The 22,300-nt window shown below is 40.3% G+C and overlaps 1 protein-coding gene across 1 annotated transcript in view; it reads right to left on the bottom strand.

Annotated features, from left to right (window-relative positions):
• Positions 1–5,321: 5,321 nt before the first annotated feature.
• Positions 5,322–22,300, bottom strand: part of LOC135510088 (homeobox protein HMX1-like) — a 34,857-nt gene continuing 17,878 nt past the window's right edge. Inside the window, exon 2 of the mRNA XM_064930881.1 lies at positions 5,322–6,038. Coding sequence (XP_064786953.1) covers positions 5,437–6,038 — 602 coding nt within the window. The 3' untranslated portion in view covers positions 5,322–5,436. The remainder of the gene's footprint in view (positions 6,039–22,300) is intronic.

The raw sequence follows: 22,300 nt of genomic DNA, 5'->3' as shown, positions 1-22,300 counted from the left end.
GGATTTCATATGTAGATATGTACAGTGTACAGTCTTTGTAAAGGGACGAGAGACGGGAATTTGATAGAGAAAACAACTGATTTGAGTGCAGACTAAGTGGTTGAGTGAACAGGTTAACGGTAGCAGGGCTGTGAGTGGCTGTGACAGGGAGAAAGCAGCGCGAGGCCCTACCACTGAAGGGGGAACTGACCCGGAAACACTGTGGAAGTGCAGCCAGCGTGGCCCTTTAGGAAAAATCTCTCCACAGGCATCTATTGCTGTTCCGAATGTAAATATGCATGCACCATATCTTTCCTTTTACTTTCTCTTTTTCGTTGTGTCTTTCTTTCCCTCACACACATGCAAGCACATAATACATACATACATGCACCGTTACACACACACACACACACACACACACACACACACACACACACACACACACAGAGAATCACAAGCAGGCAGAACATATTTAACATAGATCCTCATAAAAGCGCCAACACACACACACACACAGAATCACAAGCAGGCAGGACATATTTAACATAGATCCTCATAAAAGCGCCAACACACACACACACACACGACGAAATACACAAGGTTGCACATGAATTAAACATCATGTGTGTCTCCAATTCTGTCCTATATTGCAATAAAAAAAAAACTGCTTGGTTTTTGGGTAGTTCACAGACCTTCAAGTCAATTCCTGTCACTTCTCTTACCATTTAAGTCCAACTTGCTTATAGTAGTACTTAAATATAAGCATTAGAGCCCCACTCAATAGAGCTTGTCAGCTTGTAGTCCAAAAATACGCAAATGAATTTCCGCTGGTTTGTTCAGCCATTCCTATGGTGGAAAATAATGGGGGAAAGAATGGGGTTTTGGAATAAATGCCAAAAATAAGGTCTGACTTTAACACAGGCTTAGGAGATCTTATACATTTTGTTATATGGGATAGCATCAGTCAGTTAACATGACCTTTATGAATTATGAAGCCTTTATGTGCTTTATGTGCTTGTTTTGATTACATAAATGCTGCAAAATTCACAAAAAGTGACATTAGTTGATGAAAATTATCTTAGATCAAAACGTATAGGATCTCATAAGCCTGTGTTTACCACAGACTTTATTTTCTGTGTTTATCCCGAAAACCCTACAAACAAAATACAAAAAACATACATATCCCCGTAGGTTTTGGCCAACGAGCCATGGCAGAGTTAATTGCCTACAAAAAGACGCCATTACTATTTCCTCTCTATTGAAGCATAATATTACATAGGCAAGTAAACTGCAAAGTACATACATTGCTATGCTTACAACTGTTTTATCTGTTTGCTGCTGGCACAATTTTAAATATTTGCAAATAAACTGCTACTGGAGGTAAAATCATAACCTTAAGCAATAATGGTTGAGTAGGTGAACAGAATTAATTAAATGTTCCTTGATAATGCAATGAGCATAAAGATGTATATGTTTATATGTGTAACCACACAAACTGCAGACAGGAATCACAGCTGTACCTTCAAAATAAAGTTGGACCGAATTATCAAAAAAAAAAAACATTCAACGTGAATACTTATTGAAGCTTGCTGTATGAATGTTGAATACCTGATATAATATCCTGTAGCCTAGCATTATTATAGTCAAGACGTAATTCAACAAACTCAGTGATCGCAAATATTACAACATTTTATTGCATATTATCATCTTCATGATATAAGTCAACAGCTTTACAATCTGTCCTTTAAAATGCTATTAGATAATGAGATATAAAAAAAAGAGAGAGTATAAATGAACATGGAACTCCAAAAGTAAGGCCATATAAATTAAACTCCAATTAGACTGCACAGAGAGAAAGATATGTCAACAATGTAAGACTATAGCTACAATACTTAGAACATGTTACATGGAACTATATAGGAAGCAAGCAACAACTACTGGTGTGATAACAAACGTGGGCCTAATAAAGTGAACCAAAAGGTCAAAGATCAAATCCCAAACACAACATTAACATACATTCATTCAAATGTCATTACTGTACAAAATAAAATGGATCAAATAACAATAATGCATGCATAGATCATACTTTGGTATGGTGCGTAATCATTGATGAAATAGCTGTGGGAAAAGTAGAAATAATCATTATAATATACTTTATAATAATATAAAAAATAATAATAATAATAATAACGTGTAGGCTACACCGACTATATAGGCTCCCCTTGGGCCCTAATCTTTATTTCAACTCACCCAAAACCATATAACTTTGTATTAACTTAATTGTTTGAAATTGTGAAAGCCAGCATAAACTGAATAGCCCTATTATCTATGTATACGGAAGAAATGTGGCATATTCAGTGATGCTGAATTTGTATTAACATTCTTCAAAAATGACATTTATAAAAGTAAAACGTTATTACCATGTGTCAGTGGGTTCATCCATGGCAATCAAACGTTTTGGATTGCCATGGATGTCGACTGGGTAGCGCATTCCAGAGTAGGCTACATCCCTAAAAGTCATCCGTCTGCATCGAAAAGGCTAAAATATTTACCAGCATTTGAAAAATAAATGTAAGGCGCGCTGTTTCCTGGATACATAACAGGGAAAGGCATTGGTAGCAAACATCCGCCCAATATGTTGCTATCTTTGTAAAGAGTTGGTAATTGCACATTTTTCCCGACATCTGAAAAGTGGTCGACTGGAACTGGTCCTTCAATGTCCGTGGATAACTGTCGCTTCAATTTATTCCGACGATTCTGGAACCAAATTTTCACTTGGGTCTCGGTAAGTTGTAATGAATTCGCCAGACACCCGCGTTCTGCACTGCTCAGGTACCTTTTCATGTCAAAGGTAGATTCCAGCTGAAAAATTTGCCTCTTGGAGAATATAGTGCGTGTTTTCTTCTTTGCCATTGCTTTGGTTTTCGAGTTGCCTTTATGTTGCTCAGGTACATCGTCGCAGCTGCTAGTGCTCTCCGTCCTTGGACAAGTGTCAATCATCTTCGTCGCCTTGACGTCCTCCCCGCAGACAGAAAGCGCACGAGTGGAGGGATCGTGGCGGGTGCTGTTTGTTTGCGCTGTGAAATGAAGCGATAAAACTTGTTTTGATGCAATGGTGACAACAACTCGTATATCATCTGTCACACCCACTGGACCACAGTAAGTGTTATATGAAAAATGATATAACCCAGAGTTTGAAGTAGCCTAGGCTGGATAGTATTTTAATTGCTCAGCTGTTATAGTTTACCATAAATGAACACATGCAAAACCTAAATGGGCGATTTTAAGACAACCAAATAAGGGCTCACCTGTCTCGGCGTGTGTGTAGTTTGACTCATGCCTTCTTTCCACGTCGTAGTGCTCATATCGGTGGGTAAAAATATTTGTACAGCCGGCGTCGCTCTGCACTTTTGAGTCGTATGCATCCAAGTTGCTGTTGTTGTTTTGCTTCAGACTAAGAATATTGTCAATTGTGAATTTCAATGAAGCAGTCCGACAGGGAATAACCTCCTTGTTCATATTCCCCGACATTTGCAGTTTTTCTTGTGTTCTGAATGGTGAATTGAGGACCCCAAAACATCGAAGACTCCAGATACTCCAAGCACCATTGCTCCTCGATTGCAACTACACCAGGACGTAGGGTATCGTTTATTCAATGAACCGGAAGTATGTGGTTTAGCTGCTTTTGATTGGTGAGATTGTGAGGCAGCGTGAAGACAATAGGTGACGCCTATCAGATGAGAGCGGGAAGCATATTTAGGCAAGACTGAAGTTAACCTCCTTGATTGTTTCCTCGTGTTTTCTTGGGAATATTCACTTTATAGTTAATAGTGCCCAAACTATTTTGTAGATGTTCCAATTCTTTACACAATTAGGCTACATAAATAATTGGCATATAGCTAAAATAGGCTATATAGGTATTCCACTCCATATATGCCTAAGTGATGTCACATTCAAACAGTTGAGACTGATATTAACCAGTATCACTTTTTTTGCTCCCATTAATCATATTAATTGAAACGTTAAGGTGGGCACTGATATTACCTCTCCAACAGATTAGTCATAATGTCGTTTTGGAATTTCATTTGATTTTCAGTGTTACTCATTAGACAGCTATAGGGATATTGAGGTTTTAGAAATGTAGGCTATTAGGCTGATAAATTATGACAGTATATGAGGCCTAGCCTATATTCTAGACATTCTATTAAAATATTCTAATTTGACGAAATCAGTTTCCATTATGTCTAATGTAGTTAATTTCAACAATTTCATTTAATTAACCATTTTAAACAGCTTAATTAACGATTTCATTCAATTCAAAGTGTTAAAAAATGGAAATCTTTATTTACCCATGCCCCTATCCTGAGCTTTAACAAATAACCTGTTGAATAAGAAGAAATATATTTTCAGTCATCCCTTTAAATGTCTGCATCTTCTAAACGGTGGTGTGGAATTTCTAAAATAATTGTTCCTTAACTTTTTGAATTGCCTACCAAATAAGGCCTAAATGCGGGGGTATACATAGTTTGCTGGTCGTGAAAATATCCTGGTGAATGTTCAGGAATTTTGAAATGTAAAATGCGTATTGCTCGGGTTGGATTGGGCTTTCAGTGTTATTTTCGATGGCTGTAGGCCGAGGCCTAGCCACTGGTCAGATAGAGCCTTACCGAGACTGGCTTTCAACATAACAACAATTCGTGCTATAAATACAAAGCAGGCCTTTTAATCAACACAATAAACATCAAACATGGTGTGCACTTCATACATTTTTATTTACATTGATCGGACAACTCGTGTACAAAATGTCATATGAAACCCACTTTAAATAGCCTAAGAAATTAAAATAATACAGTCCCCGTAACTCCATGCTCGTAAAAAGTCTATCTACAGGTTACAAATGTTGTCATTTAAAAAGAATACAAACACACAAACTGGTTGACTAACCCTTGACAATATTCCATCCAGTTTCCATGTAAATAATTATATAAATCTAATGATATATGCTTAAGTTAACATCCCCAAATGTAGAATAGTGTCTGGCTTGAGGGATTCACATTTTTGTACACACTCAAATCAAGAAAATGCATGGCAATTGCAACTTGCATATTAAAATAGAGAAGTTGGGGCCTATGGACTAAACAGGTTGGTCAAAGTGTTGTTGCCTTATGAATGTGGCTGTGATTTTGGTGACTTGCAATAAAGTCACCGTCAGCAATTAATCCAAACGCGGAAACCTCGGGAGTCCAATGGGTGCACGTTTTGGTTTTTGCCCTAGCACTACATAACTGATTCAAGTAATCAACTAATCATCAAGCTTTGATTATTTGAATCATCTGTGTAGTGCTAGGGCAAAAATCTAAACGTGCACCCCTTGGAGTCCCCAGGACCGAGTTTGGTAAACGCTGCTCTACCATGTCCAATACGTTCATTCCATATAATACACCAATAATGTGTGTCTCACACAAGGCCTGTGATTTGTGATCTTATAAAAGACATGGGGTGGGTGAACTGGGAGACGGGATAATTCACAGTACTCGAGAAGGGTGGCGACACCTGTGCCAGGTTTGCGCTCAGTGTCCCAGGTGCTGCGTTCTCGTGGTACAGAATAGGAACCCTGACAATCCTTTGAGTCGAATACGAGATGCTCGTGGCCTCAATGTCGGCGGCTAGCTGTCTCTTCCACTTGTTCCTGCGGTTCTGGAACCAAATCTTGACCTGCGTCTCCGTGAGCTGTAGAGAGGCGGCTAACCCCGCCCGCTCAGTGCTGCTCAGGTAGCGTTTCATGTCGAAGGTGGACTCCAGCTGGAAAACCTGACTCCGGCTGAACACGGTGCGGGTCTTCTTCTTGCAAGCTGCTTTCGTATCAGGTGTTTCACTGTCTTCCCGGGCGAAGCAGGAAGACCCTGTTTCGTCATCCTTGTCGTCTGTCAGACTTCCATCTGCCCTCTCGTCCGGTTGGTCGTTGTCTTCCACCGGCTCCGGTAGAGCGGGAGAATCCCGGTTGCTGGTTTTTAGAGAGCCTCCGGGATCATCGGAGTTGCTGGAGTGGCACTGCGGACCTGAAATGAACGAGGAGTGTCATGAGCTACATTTTACGCACCGGCCAATAGGGATCAATAATTGCATGTATCTCGCAATCATGATATCAACCCCAATGGCAGTAGTGACAAGTGATTGCAGTTTTCGACGGTAGTCGATTTTTAAAGTGCTGCGGGCAGGCCATCCTGTCGCCTAACAAAACATAGAATAATGAGCTCTTAGCTTGTAATGAAACACGTAATGAAACACAGCCTTGCAATTGTATGATAAGCATAATTAGGGTGTATGAGATTAATTTCCAGTCAGTGTTACGTTTGAAATGTATCGAAGTGGAGTGCCATACCCGGTTTAAAGAGGAACCGAATGGAGAAGTTTTACGGGGTAAGAGCGAACACACGAGTGCTGTTATGGTTTGTTGCAGGATATATGGGCTATGCATTTTCTATTTTTACTGGCATGGCATGTATTGTGTATTGACATTGGAAAGAAGAATATAAGCTAATAGGCTATTACGCACAGGAACCTCAAAGCATTGTCGATAGCAGCTCTTTCACGTTGTTTTTGTCTGAGGAAATGCGTAACCTATTCTCAAATGCTCCTTTTTGTGAGAGCGGATCTGCCTAAGAAGAATGTAGGATGTTAGCTCGTAAACAAGCTACCCTACCTACAGTTGTGTGTGGTTATAGGCTACCCGTTATGTCGCTTCCATACATACACTACATAGATAGACATTTGGGAAAATTAACAAAAGTGACTCTAAGACCTACTCTGTAAATCACTGCAAGCTTTGTTTGGCGATGTCCCACACCAGTGGCGTTGGGTGTTTAATCCAAAGTAAGACACTTGACGCTCCACTTGGTTGCAGCGGCTCTCAATGACAGTGACTTGGTTGCAAGAGAGTCCCGTTTCCTTACAATCCCCCTCATCTTCGGTCGTAGACAGCCTGTCTGTAGTCCCGGTAGTAGACCGAAGTAAATTCTCAATGGAAAATGACGAGCTTCTTGACGTTGGACCATGATGTTGAGACTCCGGTGCCTTAACAAGCATATTTTTTGTCGTCTTCAAACCACCTAGTCACCGATAAATAAATGACTTACAAAATATTTACGTGCTGTTTAGACATTCTTGTGTGTCTCTTTTGCTTGGTCTTAGTTATGCCTAATCTTTCTCTCGAAGTCCGTCGAGCTATCTATGAGAGTTCGAGATAGAGCGCGAGAATGTGAGTGAATCCGTAGATATACTACTGTAAATTACATGGCGCGATCCACTCGAAGCAAAAAAACTGCCTCTTGCGATTGGACAGTGGAGGCAGCGAGCAAGATTACTTCAGAAAAATAAGAGAATTACTCGCTTTGAGCCCCCTACTATACACTGTGTGATAGTCTGCATTGAAGGGTTGGACGGGACCCCGTCTCTCAGATGCTTTATTTAGGTCAATTAGGGAACAAATCAAAGCCGAGATACGGCTGTGTCCCCGGGCTGGGATGCATGGTCGATGAGATGGCTTCTTGGAGAATGACACAGTACCTCCTATTGGTTACTTTTGTCTATGCACGCTCTAAATGTATTATACCATTTATATTTGCAATGACTATTCCAATTGATAGGAGGATGGACACGTGCAATTCATAGAATATCAATAGACTATCAATTCCACAATCAATGCAGTTTAGCTAAACATAACGTAACCCCATCTCTAACGGGTATAGACAGTCCAGGGTATAGAATTTGGATTTTGCAGGAATTCATTTTTCATTATGAGTCATTATTTATTTATTTGTTTATTTGGATACCCATTCGTTTTTTTGCAGAAGCAGCAGCTACTCTTCCTGGGGTCCACAAAAACAAAAACACAAACACTGACGCTGATCGGCAAAGACAGTCACACACATTTAAAATAGAACGATATACAAACAATCAAATAACCAAATCTGATGTGTGTGTTGGAGTGTGTCTGTGTGTTATGGCCGATAATTGTCTTGTTAAGCAGCATATAGCTATTGATCTGGGCCTAGTTTACCTCTATATGTAAAATAATTATTACATTAATACTAAGTTTAGTCAACATGTTTTTGTTTTTTCTTTGGCCTACTTTTGAAAGTTACTTTAGTGCCCAAAAAGTGTCCCAAGATATCTCATTCAAATAATGATATCGCTGTTATTGTATACCTACCTACCTCAGATTGTTTAGCCAAACTACCCAATATTAAATACATTTTTATAACAGGGTAAATTGAAGTGGTTTCCAATATAGGCATTTTAATATAATAAACGAACAGATATTATGCAAAACAGCGTGTGAAATATTGTCTTATTGGGCCTGAAATTCAAATATAAATTGTGCATTGTATTGTGTATTGCATTAAATTCATATGTGTTCATTTTCATTGAATGGTTTCAGGCAAGCAATGCTATGCAGCTTAAGAGAGTTTTGTATATTAGGGTGATGATTATGATGATTACGGTGATGATGATTATTATTAGGCTTTTATTATTACTATTATTATTATTACATGTTTTAATAAACTTAGCTATTCATCTAACTTTTAATTTGATTTCCAATTGCACATTATGCTCTAAACCTGGCCAGTAAAACGTCAAACAATCCCAAAACAGTTTCCCGAGTACCTTTAACCCAATATAGTAAAACTAAGCCCTCATTAATATTCTAAATGTTTATTGAATGTTATTGGTTTCGGTATTGAGCTTTAATAGAGTGAATTACTATTCAATATTCACTTTATCGTGATAAATGTTAGGTTAAAATCACATTTGCGTCGTAGAAAATTGGGCGTTACCCAAATAGACAGATATTTGAGGTGTTTATTTTGTATTTTGGACACCAGACCGTGCACTAGGACTGGCGTGGCGTGTTAGAGTAATCACAGAAATATACAATATGATTATTATAAATTAATGTATATTCAAGTTGATTAATAGCCCATAGGGTCAGTAATTTGAAGATTCACTAAAATGGATATCAAGTGTTCGTTGATTCATTGAAAAAACAAACCACTCAGAAAACAAATCAGAAATTTCTCTCATCAGTAGTTACAATATATAGACAAAATATTAATTTAAACTTCAATTTAAATGACTAGATTAAAGGTTTTCCCAATATGTTATTTTACATTGACTTCAAATGGATGTCTATGCAAACTTTTTTGGTTGAATTTAGGATTGTTGATCGACCACCAAGCTATGTCCACCTAATTCTGAAAAAGTAATCCCTTTTATTTCCTGTGCTTTGTAGGATGAACCTATTTTAGTTTAATTGACTAATATGTTTATTTGTTTTTAATTGTGATACGAACTGTGATAACCATTCAGACATCACACGTTTCATAATTATCTCACGATAAACATGTGACTAATTGTGCATTTTACCCACTGATGGACTTGAGAACATGTGACTCACCTCTAAGCAATGCCCCTATGGCCTATATCATATGTCATGGTCTGCAGCTCTTTGCATGATGCCAAAGCGTCTTGTGCTGGTTATCCTGTAAAGACTACGTAAGAAGGTGTAACTAGGGCTGCATAGCCTTCTCGCATCTATTAATATGCAGAATGAAAATAACTAAACTATAACCTTATACAGTGTCTTCACCTTAAAAACACCCATTGAAAAACACTACTGAGAGAAAAACCACAGGTGAAAAATACATTGGCTGTGGCACTTTACATTAAGTGGCTCTAAAACCTAGCCAGGCATGTATGCACATGTTTTTACTTACAACAGTGGTGTTCATTTGCAGTTTTTGTAATAAAACATTGGGTTTTATATGCGTTAGGTTTGTACACAAATTCTAATAATTGTGGAAACATATTGCCTCAATCTAGAAATATTGCAGTTTACATATCCTTTAAATTGTGCAAGCCACAAAGTATAACAGTTGAACTCTGCTGCATTTTTTCCCCCTATTGTAATTACATTGCATGTGTGACCCAAAATACAATATTATTTTAAAATCATGATGTTTTCAAACTGTAACGCTGTCACGATCGTCGTAAGGAGCGGACCAAAATGCAGCGTGGTATGTGTTCATGATGATATTTTTTTATTAAAGAAAGCACTGAACACTGAATACAAACTATACAAAACAATAAACGAATAACGACCGTGAAGCTATAATGAGAACTGTGCTGACACAAGCAACTAACATAGACAATCACCCACAAACCAACAGTGAAACCCAGGCTACCAAAGTATGATTCTCAATCAGAGACAACTAATGACATCTGCCTCTGATTGAGAACCATACTAGGCCGAAACATAGAAATCCCAAAATCGTAGGAAAACAAACAGACTGCCCACCCCAACTCACGCCCTGACCATACTAAATAACGACAAAACAAAGGTCAGAACGTGACAGTACCCCCCCCCCCCCCAAAGGTGCGGACTCCGGATGCAAAACCTGAACCTATAGGGGAGGGTCTGGGTGAGCGTCTGTCCGCGGTGGCGTCTCTGGCGCGGGACGTGGACCCCACTTCAACACAGTCTTTCTCCGCCTCATTGTCCGCCTCCGTGGCATCCTAAACACGGCGACCCTCGCCGCCGACCTCGGACTGGGGACCCTAGAAATGGGTCCCGAATGTACGGGAGATTCCGGCAGCGCCGGGGTGAAGGATGACTCCGGCAGCGCCGGACTGGTGGGGAGTTCCGGCAGCGCCGGACAGGCGGGGGGCTCTGGCGCCTCTGGACTGAGGGGCTCTGGCACCTCTGGACTGAGGGGCTCTGGCACCTCTGGACTGAGGGGCTCTGGCACCTCTGGACTGAGGGGCTCTGGACTGAGGGGCGGAAGCTCTGGCAGCGCTGGACGGAGGAGCTCTGTAGGGATGAGACGGAGAGATAGCATGGTGCAGGGGGCTTCCACCGGAGGGCTGGTGCGTGGAGGTGGTACTGGATAGACCGGACCGTGCAGGCGCACTGGAGCTCTTGAGCACCGAGCCTGCCCAACCTTACCTGGTTGAATGCTCCAGGTCGCCCTGCCAGTGCGGCGAGGTGGAATAGCCCACACTGGGCTGTGCTGGCGAACCGGGGACACCATGCGTAAGGCTGGTGCCATGTATGTCGGCCCAAGGAGACGCACTGGAGACCAGATTCATAGAGCCGGCTTCTTGGCACCTGGCTCGATGCCCACTCTAGCCCGGCCGATACGAGGAGCTGGTATGTACCGCACCAGGCTATGCACCCGCACTGGGGAACCGTGCGCTCCACCGCATAACACGGTGCCTGCCCGGTCTCTCTCGCCCTCCGGTAAGCACAGGAAGTTGGCGCAGGTCTCCTACCTGGCTTCGCCATACTTCCCATGTGCCCCCCCCCCATACATTTAAAGGTAATTTCGGATTGAGCTGACATATGCAGCGTTTACCGTGAATGCGGTCTCCGCTAACGCAGGAACATTGCAATCCTTACACTCGCTATTGCTCCTGGATATGACCATCGGATGATCAATCTCACTGATATGACTATGGCATAATATGATATGTGACCCCTGGTACACAAAACAAACACAGGCACACAGGCCCACACACATACAACTATAGATTGTTTGAGAGTGAAGGGGGTCCTACACGGCAGTGTTTACAGACATATTCAATCTCCACAAATTCCAGTCTGTTGTCCCCACTTGCTTCAAAGATGTCAACAATGGATTCTGTACCTAAGAAAGCGAAGGTAACTGAAAAATGACTATCGCCCCGTAGCACTCACTTCTGTCATCATAACGTGCTTTGAAAGGCTACTTAAGGACCATATATTACATAACCGACACTCTAGACCCACTACAATTCGCATATCGCCCTAACAGATCCAGTGATGACACAATCACCATTGCACTGCACACTGCCCCTATCCCATATGGACAAGAGAAATACCTATGTAAGAATGCTGTTAAATGACTAAGCTCAGCCTACAACACCATAGTGCCCTCCAAGCTCATCGCCAAGCTCAGGGCCCTGGGTCTGAACCCCTGCCTGTGCTGATCCCCAACACGCTGATCCTCAACACGGGGGCCCCACAAGGGTGCGTGCTCAGCCCCTTTCTGTATTCCCTGTTCACCCATTGCTGTGTGGCCACACACACTTCTCCAACTCAATTATCAAGTTTGCTGACAACCCAACTGTGGTAGGCCTGATTAAAAACAATGATGAGACAACCTACAGGGAGGAGATGAGAGCTCAGGCAGAGTGGTGCCAGGAAAATAACCTCTCCCTTAACGTCAACAAATTGAAGGAGCTGATCGTTGACTACAGGAGACCACAGAGAGAGCATGCACCCATATCCACAGGGCCGCAGTGGAAAGGGGCAAAAGCTTAAAGTTCCTTGGCGAGCATATCAATGACAACCTGAAATTATCTCTTCACACAGACATCGTGGTGAAGAAGGCGGAACAGCGCCTCTTCAACATCAAGAGGCTGAAAAAATTGGCGTGGCCCCTAAGACCTTCACAAACTTCTACAGATGCACCATTGAGTGCATTCTGTCGGGCTGTATCACCGCCTGGTACGGCAATTGCTGCTTCCGCAACCGCAGGGCGCTCCAGAGCCCAACGCATAACTGGGGGCACACTGCCTGCCCTCCAGGACATCTACAGTACCTGGTGTCACAGGAAGGCCAAGAAGATCATCAAGGACCTCAGAAAACCGAGCCACAGCCTGTTCACCCTCTACCATCTAGAAGGTGGAGACAGTACAGGTGTATCAAAGCTGGGACCGAGAGACTGAGAAACAGCTTCTATCTCCAGTCCATCAGACTGTTAAACAGTCACCACTAGCCGGGCTCCACCCTGTACCCTGCCCGGAACCTTAGTCACTGTTCTAGAAGGCTACCACCTGATACTCTACCCTGCACCTTATAGACTGGTGCCCTATGTACATAGAGTCATTGAACAATGGTCACTTTAGTAATGTTTACATACTGTTTCACCCACTTGTATATACTGTATTATAGTCATGGTTCATCCTATATACACTACATGACCAAAAGTATGTGGACACCTGTTCATCGAAAATCTCATTCCAAAATTATGGGCATTAATATGGAGTTGGTCCCCTCTTTGCCTCTATAACACTCTTCTGGGAAGGCTTTCCACTAGATGTTTGAACATTGATGCGGGGACTTCCATTCAGCAACAAGAGCAATAGTGAAGTCGGGCACTGAGGCCTGGCTCACAGTCAGCGTTCCAATTAATTCCAAAGGTGTTTGATGGGGTTAAGGTCAGGGCTCTTTGCAGGCCAGTCAAATTCATTTTCAATGACAGCCTAGGAACAGTGGGTTAACTGCCTTGTTCAGGGGCGGAATGACAGATTTTGTATCTTGGGGATACTTTTCCAACACTCTAACCACTAGGCTACGCTGCCACCCCCATTATTCCTCCTCCACCAAACTTTAAAGTTCGCACTATGCATTGGGGCAGGGTACGTTCTCCTGGCATCCGCCAAACCCAGATTTATCTGTTGGACTGCCAGATGGTGAAGCGATTAGATTTGATTTACATACAAAATTCCCTATTCTCGCGAAGTGAGATTTATTCAAATAATTTCGACAAAATATCACTATGAGACATTCTCCAGCACTATTAGTTTGAAGACCATGCACTGCATACACCTTCTTCATGCTCTGATAAGAAGCTAATGGTATGTTTCTTACTGTTAGTCGACTTGTGGATTTGCTATTTTTTCCCCCAATTTGCACAAAATACCAATACACCTATGTAAATTCTAAAGTTTCCATAAAAGCGTATGAGATCAGGGCATCCCGGGTGGCGCAGTGGTTAAGGGCGCTGTACTGCAGCGCCAGCTGTGCCACCAGAGACTCTGGGTTTGCGTGTATCGGAGGACGCATGACTTTCAACCTTTGTCTCTCCCAAGCCCATACGGGAGTTGTAGCAATGAGACAAGATAGTAGCTACTAAAACAATTGGATACCATGAAATTGGGGAGAAAACAATAATTCAGGGAGGAATGTTTTTATGCCCTTTCTTGCTTTATTTTCAAGAATGGCAGCCATGTTTGAAGTAACATTCTTCAAGGTGGCATCTCTGCTGTTTAACCTCCAAATTCAATAATGAAAAACTCTCCTTCACCCTTGCAACAGAACAATAAGCAAAGGAAAAAGTGCAAGAGAGGACAGGATCTTTGAGCTACATTTTCTTTGCAAAGCCTACTTAAAGTTAATTGAAATATTGTACTGTCTTGCTTGTGAAACAAAACCGAAAGAACATTGTAAAAAAACACCCACAAATCTTGTTGCTTAAAATTCTTAGTATTAAGTATCTAGTTATACAGCTTTTTTTTTTTTTACTCAACTTTTCGGTCAACATGTTAGCTGAATTTGATATTTTTTGTTGGACCTAACTTAGCTCCAACACGAGAAAACGTAGGTAAAAATTCAGTCAACTTAAAATGATGTGTTTGCCCAAGTTGTCTCATATGTTCATTCAACTAGAAATTATTATTTTTGGCATCTTACCTAAAAAAAAAGACGGTGGAGCTAATTACAAACACACGGCTTCTAACACAAAATGTTTTCAACTTACATATTTGACACATATGATTGCAATGTGCATGTTCATTTATACAGTCAGCTCGATGGAGACCTAGCTAATCATTCTGGTGGTTTTTAAGTTCAAAATCTCAAAATGAGCTAAAATTGCATTGAAACCTCAGGAAAGGCACCAGGGTATTCATGCAGTTCTTTACATCTATTCACAGTCATTAAAATCCTTGACACCCGCGGCCTTCCAAGACATGACATGAAAGGCACCCACCCTGACACCCTCTCCCTCACTGCTAGCTGCCAGGCAGGCGAATAGTGTGTACTGGACTGTCCACTGAAACGTAATTACCACTTAAACTTAATATTCAGCATCTCCGGCACCACCCCAGCATCAACATATATGAAAATGGCGCGTTTCTACGTTTTGTAGTAAAAAGATAGAGAAATGACATCATCAACCAATTAATGGACAATTGGTAGGCAATTAGTATGCAATGCTTACTCACAATTGGTCAAAATCACAAGACATACACCGATTATGTCAATGGAAACACTTAACATCCTCTATATTTTTCACTGCAAAACATAGAAAAGCACAATTTTCACGTTATGTTGATGTTGGAGTGGTGGTAGAGGTGAAAAATTGTGAAGTTTCCCTTTAATACTTTTTACCCAGACTTTTACACATCTTGGACATTTACTTTTGTAGTCGTAATGGGCCTTGAGGATGCGTCTCCCACGTCTGTGGGACTGCTGTGTGCATACAGAATAAATTAATGGACATGGGGTTAAGCTGTGACTTCTAAAACGCTGTAACAGAGAGGCTTACCCTGAAGGACAGACAAATGGACTTCAATTAAGGGTAGAGGTATGCTTAAATGCATGTTCCTTCTGGTTACTGGCCCAACGCTCTAACTACTAGGCTACCTTCTGTCCCAAATTGGAAGAATTGTAAATCCATTGTAAAAGGCTATGGAGTTTTTGCATTGCGTATTATTCGGATGAAATATGTCCATATTGGTATTTAAGTATTACCTATCAGTTGTAACTGTGGATGCTATATGGGTCTATGGCTGAGATAGTGCTGAGCAGTGTCATTTTGTCAGATGTAATGGAAATATTCCGCCATCACAAGCTATCACATGTCTATCTTGGCTACACTGCTATTTACATTTGGTGAAAATATTTGTCACTAGCTAGGTTTCCATTCAATTGGCGACAGATTTTCATGTGAATATAAAAAAAATCTTCATACAAAAAATATGCACATTTTCCCACCAGATGTGTGTTTCCATCTAACAGACTATTTAGAGGATAAATGTTGTGTGTTATGACATAGTGCACATAAAATCACTTTTGCTTTCCATGTATAAAAAAAACACAGGTTCAATGTGTTTCCATTTCATTTTCAACTCTACCAATGGTTTTGTCATAGAAACTGTTGCGTAAATAGCATACTTGTCCAACCTGGTTTTGGTGCATGCTCTATAGACAACAGTTCACTGTCAAATGGGAAAGGGTAGTTTATATGATGAAATATGGATAAAAGCAAGATCGTAAAAAATATATATTTATGTGGAAATTTGCATGAAGCTCATCACCGTGCACATAAACACCATAAATGATGAAATTCTGAAATAAGTTTTGAAGTTCATCATAACTTTTCCAACTGCCTATAAACTCTGCATGCTTTTCCATGTTGTGGTGGTAGTAGGCTACAACGAATTCATTGCATGACTCGAAGTTTACTGCAACATGATGTTTTTTTTAATCAATATTTGTGCATAAAAGCATTTCCTCTGCAATTGTTGCATTATCTAGCGACAAATTGTGAATTTTATATTTATATATATATATATATATATTTGACTCTTCAGGAAACTAGACGTATGTCACAGATCACTACTTCACAGGAGAGCCATTTGAATGTAAACTTTTTTTTAAATAAAAATGCGTTTTTTTAGCAGAAATGCCTTCTGGAACATGTGAACTTTCATATGCTTAAATTACAAACTTGTATGCCATCTGTAAATATTAATACAATTGTTAGATTATGAGCCGAGTTGGTTTAACCACAGAAAAAGACAGAAACCTTCCCACTAGACATGATTGGCTGAGATAATGAGTGGGCTGGACATGCCGAGAGATTGAGTTTTGAAATCAGTGGAATTAGAGTATGATAGCTAAGGAGATGGAGAAAGCCCCTGTATCCGGATTGCATCTTCAAACTAAGGGCAACAATGGCATCCCTGACAAAGGGAGAAGCGTCCATCCACAGAAATAGGTAAGATAGTCTACATTTTCAGATATGACATGTTTCTAATTTTATCAGAAAGTTGTTTTCATTACAAATTAGTGTACTGTTAGCTAGCTAACTAATGTTAGTTCTAGTTAACGTTACGTGTATGATCTGTGTAGTAATATTATTTTATCTAAGAGCCATTTGCTTTGCTAGTTATAGCCTAATGTTAGCTAGCTAACATTGAACCTGTTGGGTTAGCTACCTGCAGATTCATGCTAGGTAATAACATCATGAGTTGGGATTATGGTTCATTGTTTAGCTAGCTAGCTACAGGTCTTCACAAAAGATTCCACTATACAAGTATCCATTTCAATAGAATGTTCATGATGTCAATGCAACAACTGTTGACAGACGTAACTGGTAAATTTGCTCTGGCTATCTACTCTGATCTCAGAGCACTCTCTTCTGAGTGTGCCAGAGCTCAGAATAACTGACGAATGTACGAATGCTCAACACTCGTTCAATATGGCCGGTGTCAGTAAACGTTGGCAAAAAAGCCTAATTAAATTGTTGCCAGCAGCACAGTTGCAGTCACCAACACTCTGGATAACATAAAAACAGCCTAACCAGCTCTGTTAGGGCGAGTAAAAAGGTCAGAGTTAGCTGTTCTCTCATTTGTGTCTGGAATTAGCTAGAAACATAGCCAACGTTAGCCAGTTAGCTTGGGTGCTTGACTGCTGTAGTTAGGACAGAACACTCAGATCAATCTTACTCCACTTTTCCAACAGTCTTGAATGTATGTTATCATATGTTATCACATATGCTGATAACTTGTTGGCTGCTTTTCCTTCACTCTGTGGTCCGACTCATCCCAAGCCATCTCAATTAGGTTGAGGTCAGGTGATTATGGAGGGCAGGTCATCTGATGCAGCACACTATCATTCTCCTTCTTTGTCGAATAGCCCTTAAACAGCCTGGGGGTGTGCTGGGTCATTTTCCTGTTAAAAAACAAATGATAGTCCCACCAAGCACAAACCAGATGGGATGGCGTATCGCTGCAGAATGCTGTGGTAGTCATGCTGGTTAAGTGTGCCTTGAATTCTAAATAAATCACAGACAGTGTCACCAGCAAAGCACCCTTACACCATCACACATCCTACTTCATGCTTCAACGGTGGGAACCACACATGCGGAGATCATCCGTTCACCTACTCTGAGTCTCACAAAGACACGGTGGTTGGAACCAAAAATCTCACATTTTGACTCATCGGACCAATGGACAGATTTCCACCAGCCTAATTGCTTGTGTTTCTTTGCCCATGCAAGCCTCTTCATATTATTGGTGTCCTTTAGTAATGGTTTCTATGCAGCAATTTGACCACAAAGGTTTTATTCACGCAGTCTCCTCTGAAGTGTTGATGTTGAGATGTGTCTTTTACTTGAACTCTGTGAAGCATTTATTTGGGCTGCAATTTCTGAGGCTCGTAACTCTAATGAACTTATCCTCTGCAGCAGTGGTAACTCTGGGTCTTCCTTTCCCGTGGCGGTCCTCATGAGAGACAGTTTAATCATAGCCCTTGATGTTTTTTTCCGACTGCACTTGAAAAGAATTCCCGGATTGACTGAACCTCAGGTGTTAAAGTGATAATGGACTGTCGTTTCTCTTTGCTTATTTGAGCTGTTCTTGCCATAATATGGACTTGGTCTTTTACAAAATAGGGCTATATTCTGTACACCACCCCTATCTTGTCACAACATAACTGATTGGCTCAAACACATTAAGAAGGAAAGAAATTCCACAAATTAACTTTTAACAAGGCACACCTGTTAATTGAAATACATTCCGAGTGACTACCTCATGAAGCTGGTTGAGAGAATGCCAAGAGTGTGAAAAGCTGTCATCAAGGCAAAAGGTGGCTACTTTGAAGAATCTCTAATCTGAAATATATATATACTTTTTTGGTTACTACATGATTCCATATGTGTTATTTCATAGTGTTGATGTCTTCATTATTATTCTACAACGTAGAAAATAGTAAAAATAAAGAAAAAGTCTTGAATGAGTAGGTGTCCAACCTTTAACTGGTACTGTATATACACATCTTTTAAAATATATTTGGCTTCATTATTTTCCACTACCCATACCAGCCATCCCCTAATTGGAGTAAACTAATGAACAACAACACACAGGCCTCTACTTCCAGTTTATACATACTTATTACATTTTACAGACAAAATCTATTTTACAATAGTTATCTTTTTTTTTGTTTTTACTCCGATCCTTCTGCTACCCTCAACCCCTCCTATCTATTTCTTAAGACCATCCAGTTCTATTTGCCATATAATTTTAACCTTTATACATTTTACGGACACAGTATACTCTTCATTAGTCATCTTATTGTTATTAGTCCCACCCTCAACCCCTCCCATCTATCTCTTAACATCCTCCATCTTGGATTTCTATTTGCTGTATATTTTTCAACTGCGCTGTGAGGTTTCACAAAAATTCCGAACCTTTCTATTCTCATAGTTTATACAGATTTTAAATGAAGGATTTTTGCTAAAAGTATTATCAACATTGACATTTTAATTAATCCGCATGAAATGGTAGCCTATGTCACTCTGGTTGTTGGAGCTATCTGTTGTATGGTGAATTTGGGCTTAATAAAGGTTTATTTCTCAGTTAATCTGGCTTTGGTAAAAGCCTGTGCACCGACCTCACCACACGTCACTGCACCGGTATGGAAGTCATAGGCCACCAGACTTTTAGCTCCACCTTTGGAACACTATGGACTATCAACGCAGTTCCAATTGCTTCTGAAAGATTAGACACAAAGTGGTATAGAGAAATTGACTGGAATCTCAATACAGTCTCTTCAGAAAGTATACACACCCCTTTATTTTTACCACATTTGTTGTGTTTTAGCCTGAATTTAGCCTGTTTTGTCACTGACCTACACACAATACTCCATAATGTAAAAGTGAAAATATGTTTTTTATTTTTTTTATTTTTTTTATTTTTACAAATGTGGCAAAGAAGTTAACGCTTTGTATTCCAGATATAAAGTTATGTTTGGGGAAAATCCAGCACAACACATCACTGAGTAGCCTACCACACTTCATATTTTCAAGCATGGTGGTGGCTGCATCATGTTATGGGTATGCCTGTCATCGGCAAGGACTACCGAATAGAGCTAAGTGCAGGCAAAATCCTAGAGGAAAACCTGGTTCACTGGGAGATGAGAGGAAGGAAACCACACAGAGATTTTACCCATAATCCCAATGGTGACTTTAAAACAGTTACAGAGTTTAAAGGCTGTGATGGGAGAAAACTGAGGATGGATCAGCACCATTTTAGTTACTCAGTGGAAACGTGTTCTCTGTAGTGATGAAACACTCTTCGCTATCTGGCAGCCCAACAGACAAATCTGGGTTTGGTGGATGTCAGGAGAAAGCTACCTGCTCCAATGCATAGTGCCTACTATAAGGTTTGGAGGAAGAATATGCTGTTTATCATGGTTTGGGCTAGGCCCCTTAGTTCCAGTGAAGGGAAATCTTAACGAAAATGCATACAATGACATTCTAGACAATTCTGTGCTTCCAACTTTGTGGAAACAGTTTGGGGAAGGCCCTTTCCTGTTTCAGCATGACAACACCATTGAACACCTTTGGGATTAATTGGAATGCGTACTGAGAACCAACCACACTAATGCTCTTGTGGCTGAATGGAAGTAAGTCCCCACAGCAATGTTCCAAGTGGAAAAGCCTACCAAGAAGAGTGGAGGTTGTTATAGCAGCGAAGGAGGGACTACCGCAATATTAATGCCCATGATTTTGGAATGAGATGTTTGGCGATCACCTGTCCACATACTGTTTGTCCTTTAGCGTTATATATATATATATATATATATATATATATATATATATATATATATATATATATATATATATATATATATATATATATATATATATATATATATATATATCCCATTACAGAGCATATTATGGAGATTGTTGACAAAAAACTCAATCCATTTGAATCCCACTTTGTAACACAACAAAATGAGGAAAAAGTCAGGGGGTGGGAATACTTTCTGAAGGCATACTTTGTTTTATTTTTCATATTTTTTTATGATTTTTTTTTTTTACAAATGTTAAAATGTTTATTCCAATTTGACATTACAGAGTATTTGTAACACAAACAAATTTGTAATAAGTCAAGGGTGTGAATAGTCTTAGGTGGCTCCATATCTAAGGATGCGGGAACAGGCATACCAATCTATATCTTTTCAGGGTATGTACTGTACATCTACCTCTGTGCCAAATTTGGTGTTTTTATCACAAACTTTAGCTTTATTTACTGCTGATTCCACATTTCAGTTGATCCGTGCACCACTAGTATACAAAATATATATAATATTTAATTCATTCATATTAACATGGAAATCATTGTAAATTGTGTTTTATGTTGGTAACTAGTTGCTTGACAAATCCCAACATTTCAGAAGGATCAAAAAATGATTTATTTTTACACCTTGCGGTCAAAATGTACCCCTGTTTTTGCTTTTAGAGTTAATCTGCATGTTATCTCCTCTCCAGAAACTCAAAAGACCACTCCAGATCAGGCGGCTCATTCCCATTGAAACTGACACATACTTCTCCAAGTTTAATCCCCATTACCTTTCACCTCACTGCACACAGGACGCAATTTACCAGGACAGGCCAAAAGGCATTCTGGGATTTGTTTGGTTTAGTCATTAACGAAACACATTGCTAAATCCTAAACTGGACACATAACCGGCTAGCCAAAAAATAATATTACCACACAATTGTTTTATGTGATTAGGTGGGAATTTGAGCTTGTCATTTTTATGAAACTACAGTACAAATGCCGTTTGTTTAACCCTTTAACAGCAAATTAACCCCTGTTAAGGCCAGCTTGTCAGGTCAGCACAATAGAAGAAAAGGCTTGACATTATAAGCACATCACAGCTTAGTGCCAAGAGGTGCCCTCTCCCACAGATCATGTGTGTATGAAGTCTATGGCTGGGGAGATGGCAAGATTAAAGACCATGTTCTGAGATGTCAAATATCTATAAACACTAGTAGGACACATAAATCTATGTCCCCCCCCCCCCCCCAATGAAAGCCTGTGGCTGCATCAGGGGATCAGTTGTAATGAAAAAAAAGAGGAATGAATGTGGGAAAGATAATCTCCTGATAACGATCATTGGCCCAATAGAACTCAACTATTCACATAGATGACCCCTACAACTGTTTGTTTATACAAAGGCTTTATTAGTTAGCAATTAGGCTACTGCGTTCTGTTTGAATCATAACCTGTCCCTCCATGAACCCTCAGTGTATGGAAGGAATCAACATCAGCATAATTGTTGAGCTCCTTACCATATAGGCCTGGAGGTCGACTCAAAGCAAGGTTAATTTCGCTGTATGGGATAAGTGCAGGTACACAGGAAGCACGTTTTATCCCTCAGGGCTGGAACAAAGGAGCACTTCTGATGGGTTATGTAGTC

This window comes from Oncorhynchus masou, chromosome 23 (genome assembly GCF_036934945.1).
Source record: "Oncorhynchus masou masou isolate Uvic2021 chromosome 23, UVic_Omas_1.1, whole genome shotgun sequence".
NCBI lineage: Eukaryota > Metazoa > Chordata > Actinopteri > Salmoniformes > Salmonidae > Oncorhynchus > Oncorhynchus masou.
Note: the sequence above shows the minus strand (reverse complement) of the source record. Positions and strands in the feature narration are given on the sequence as shown.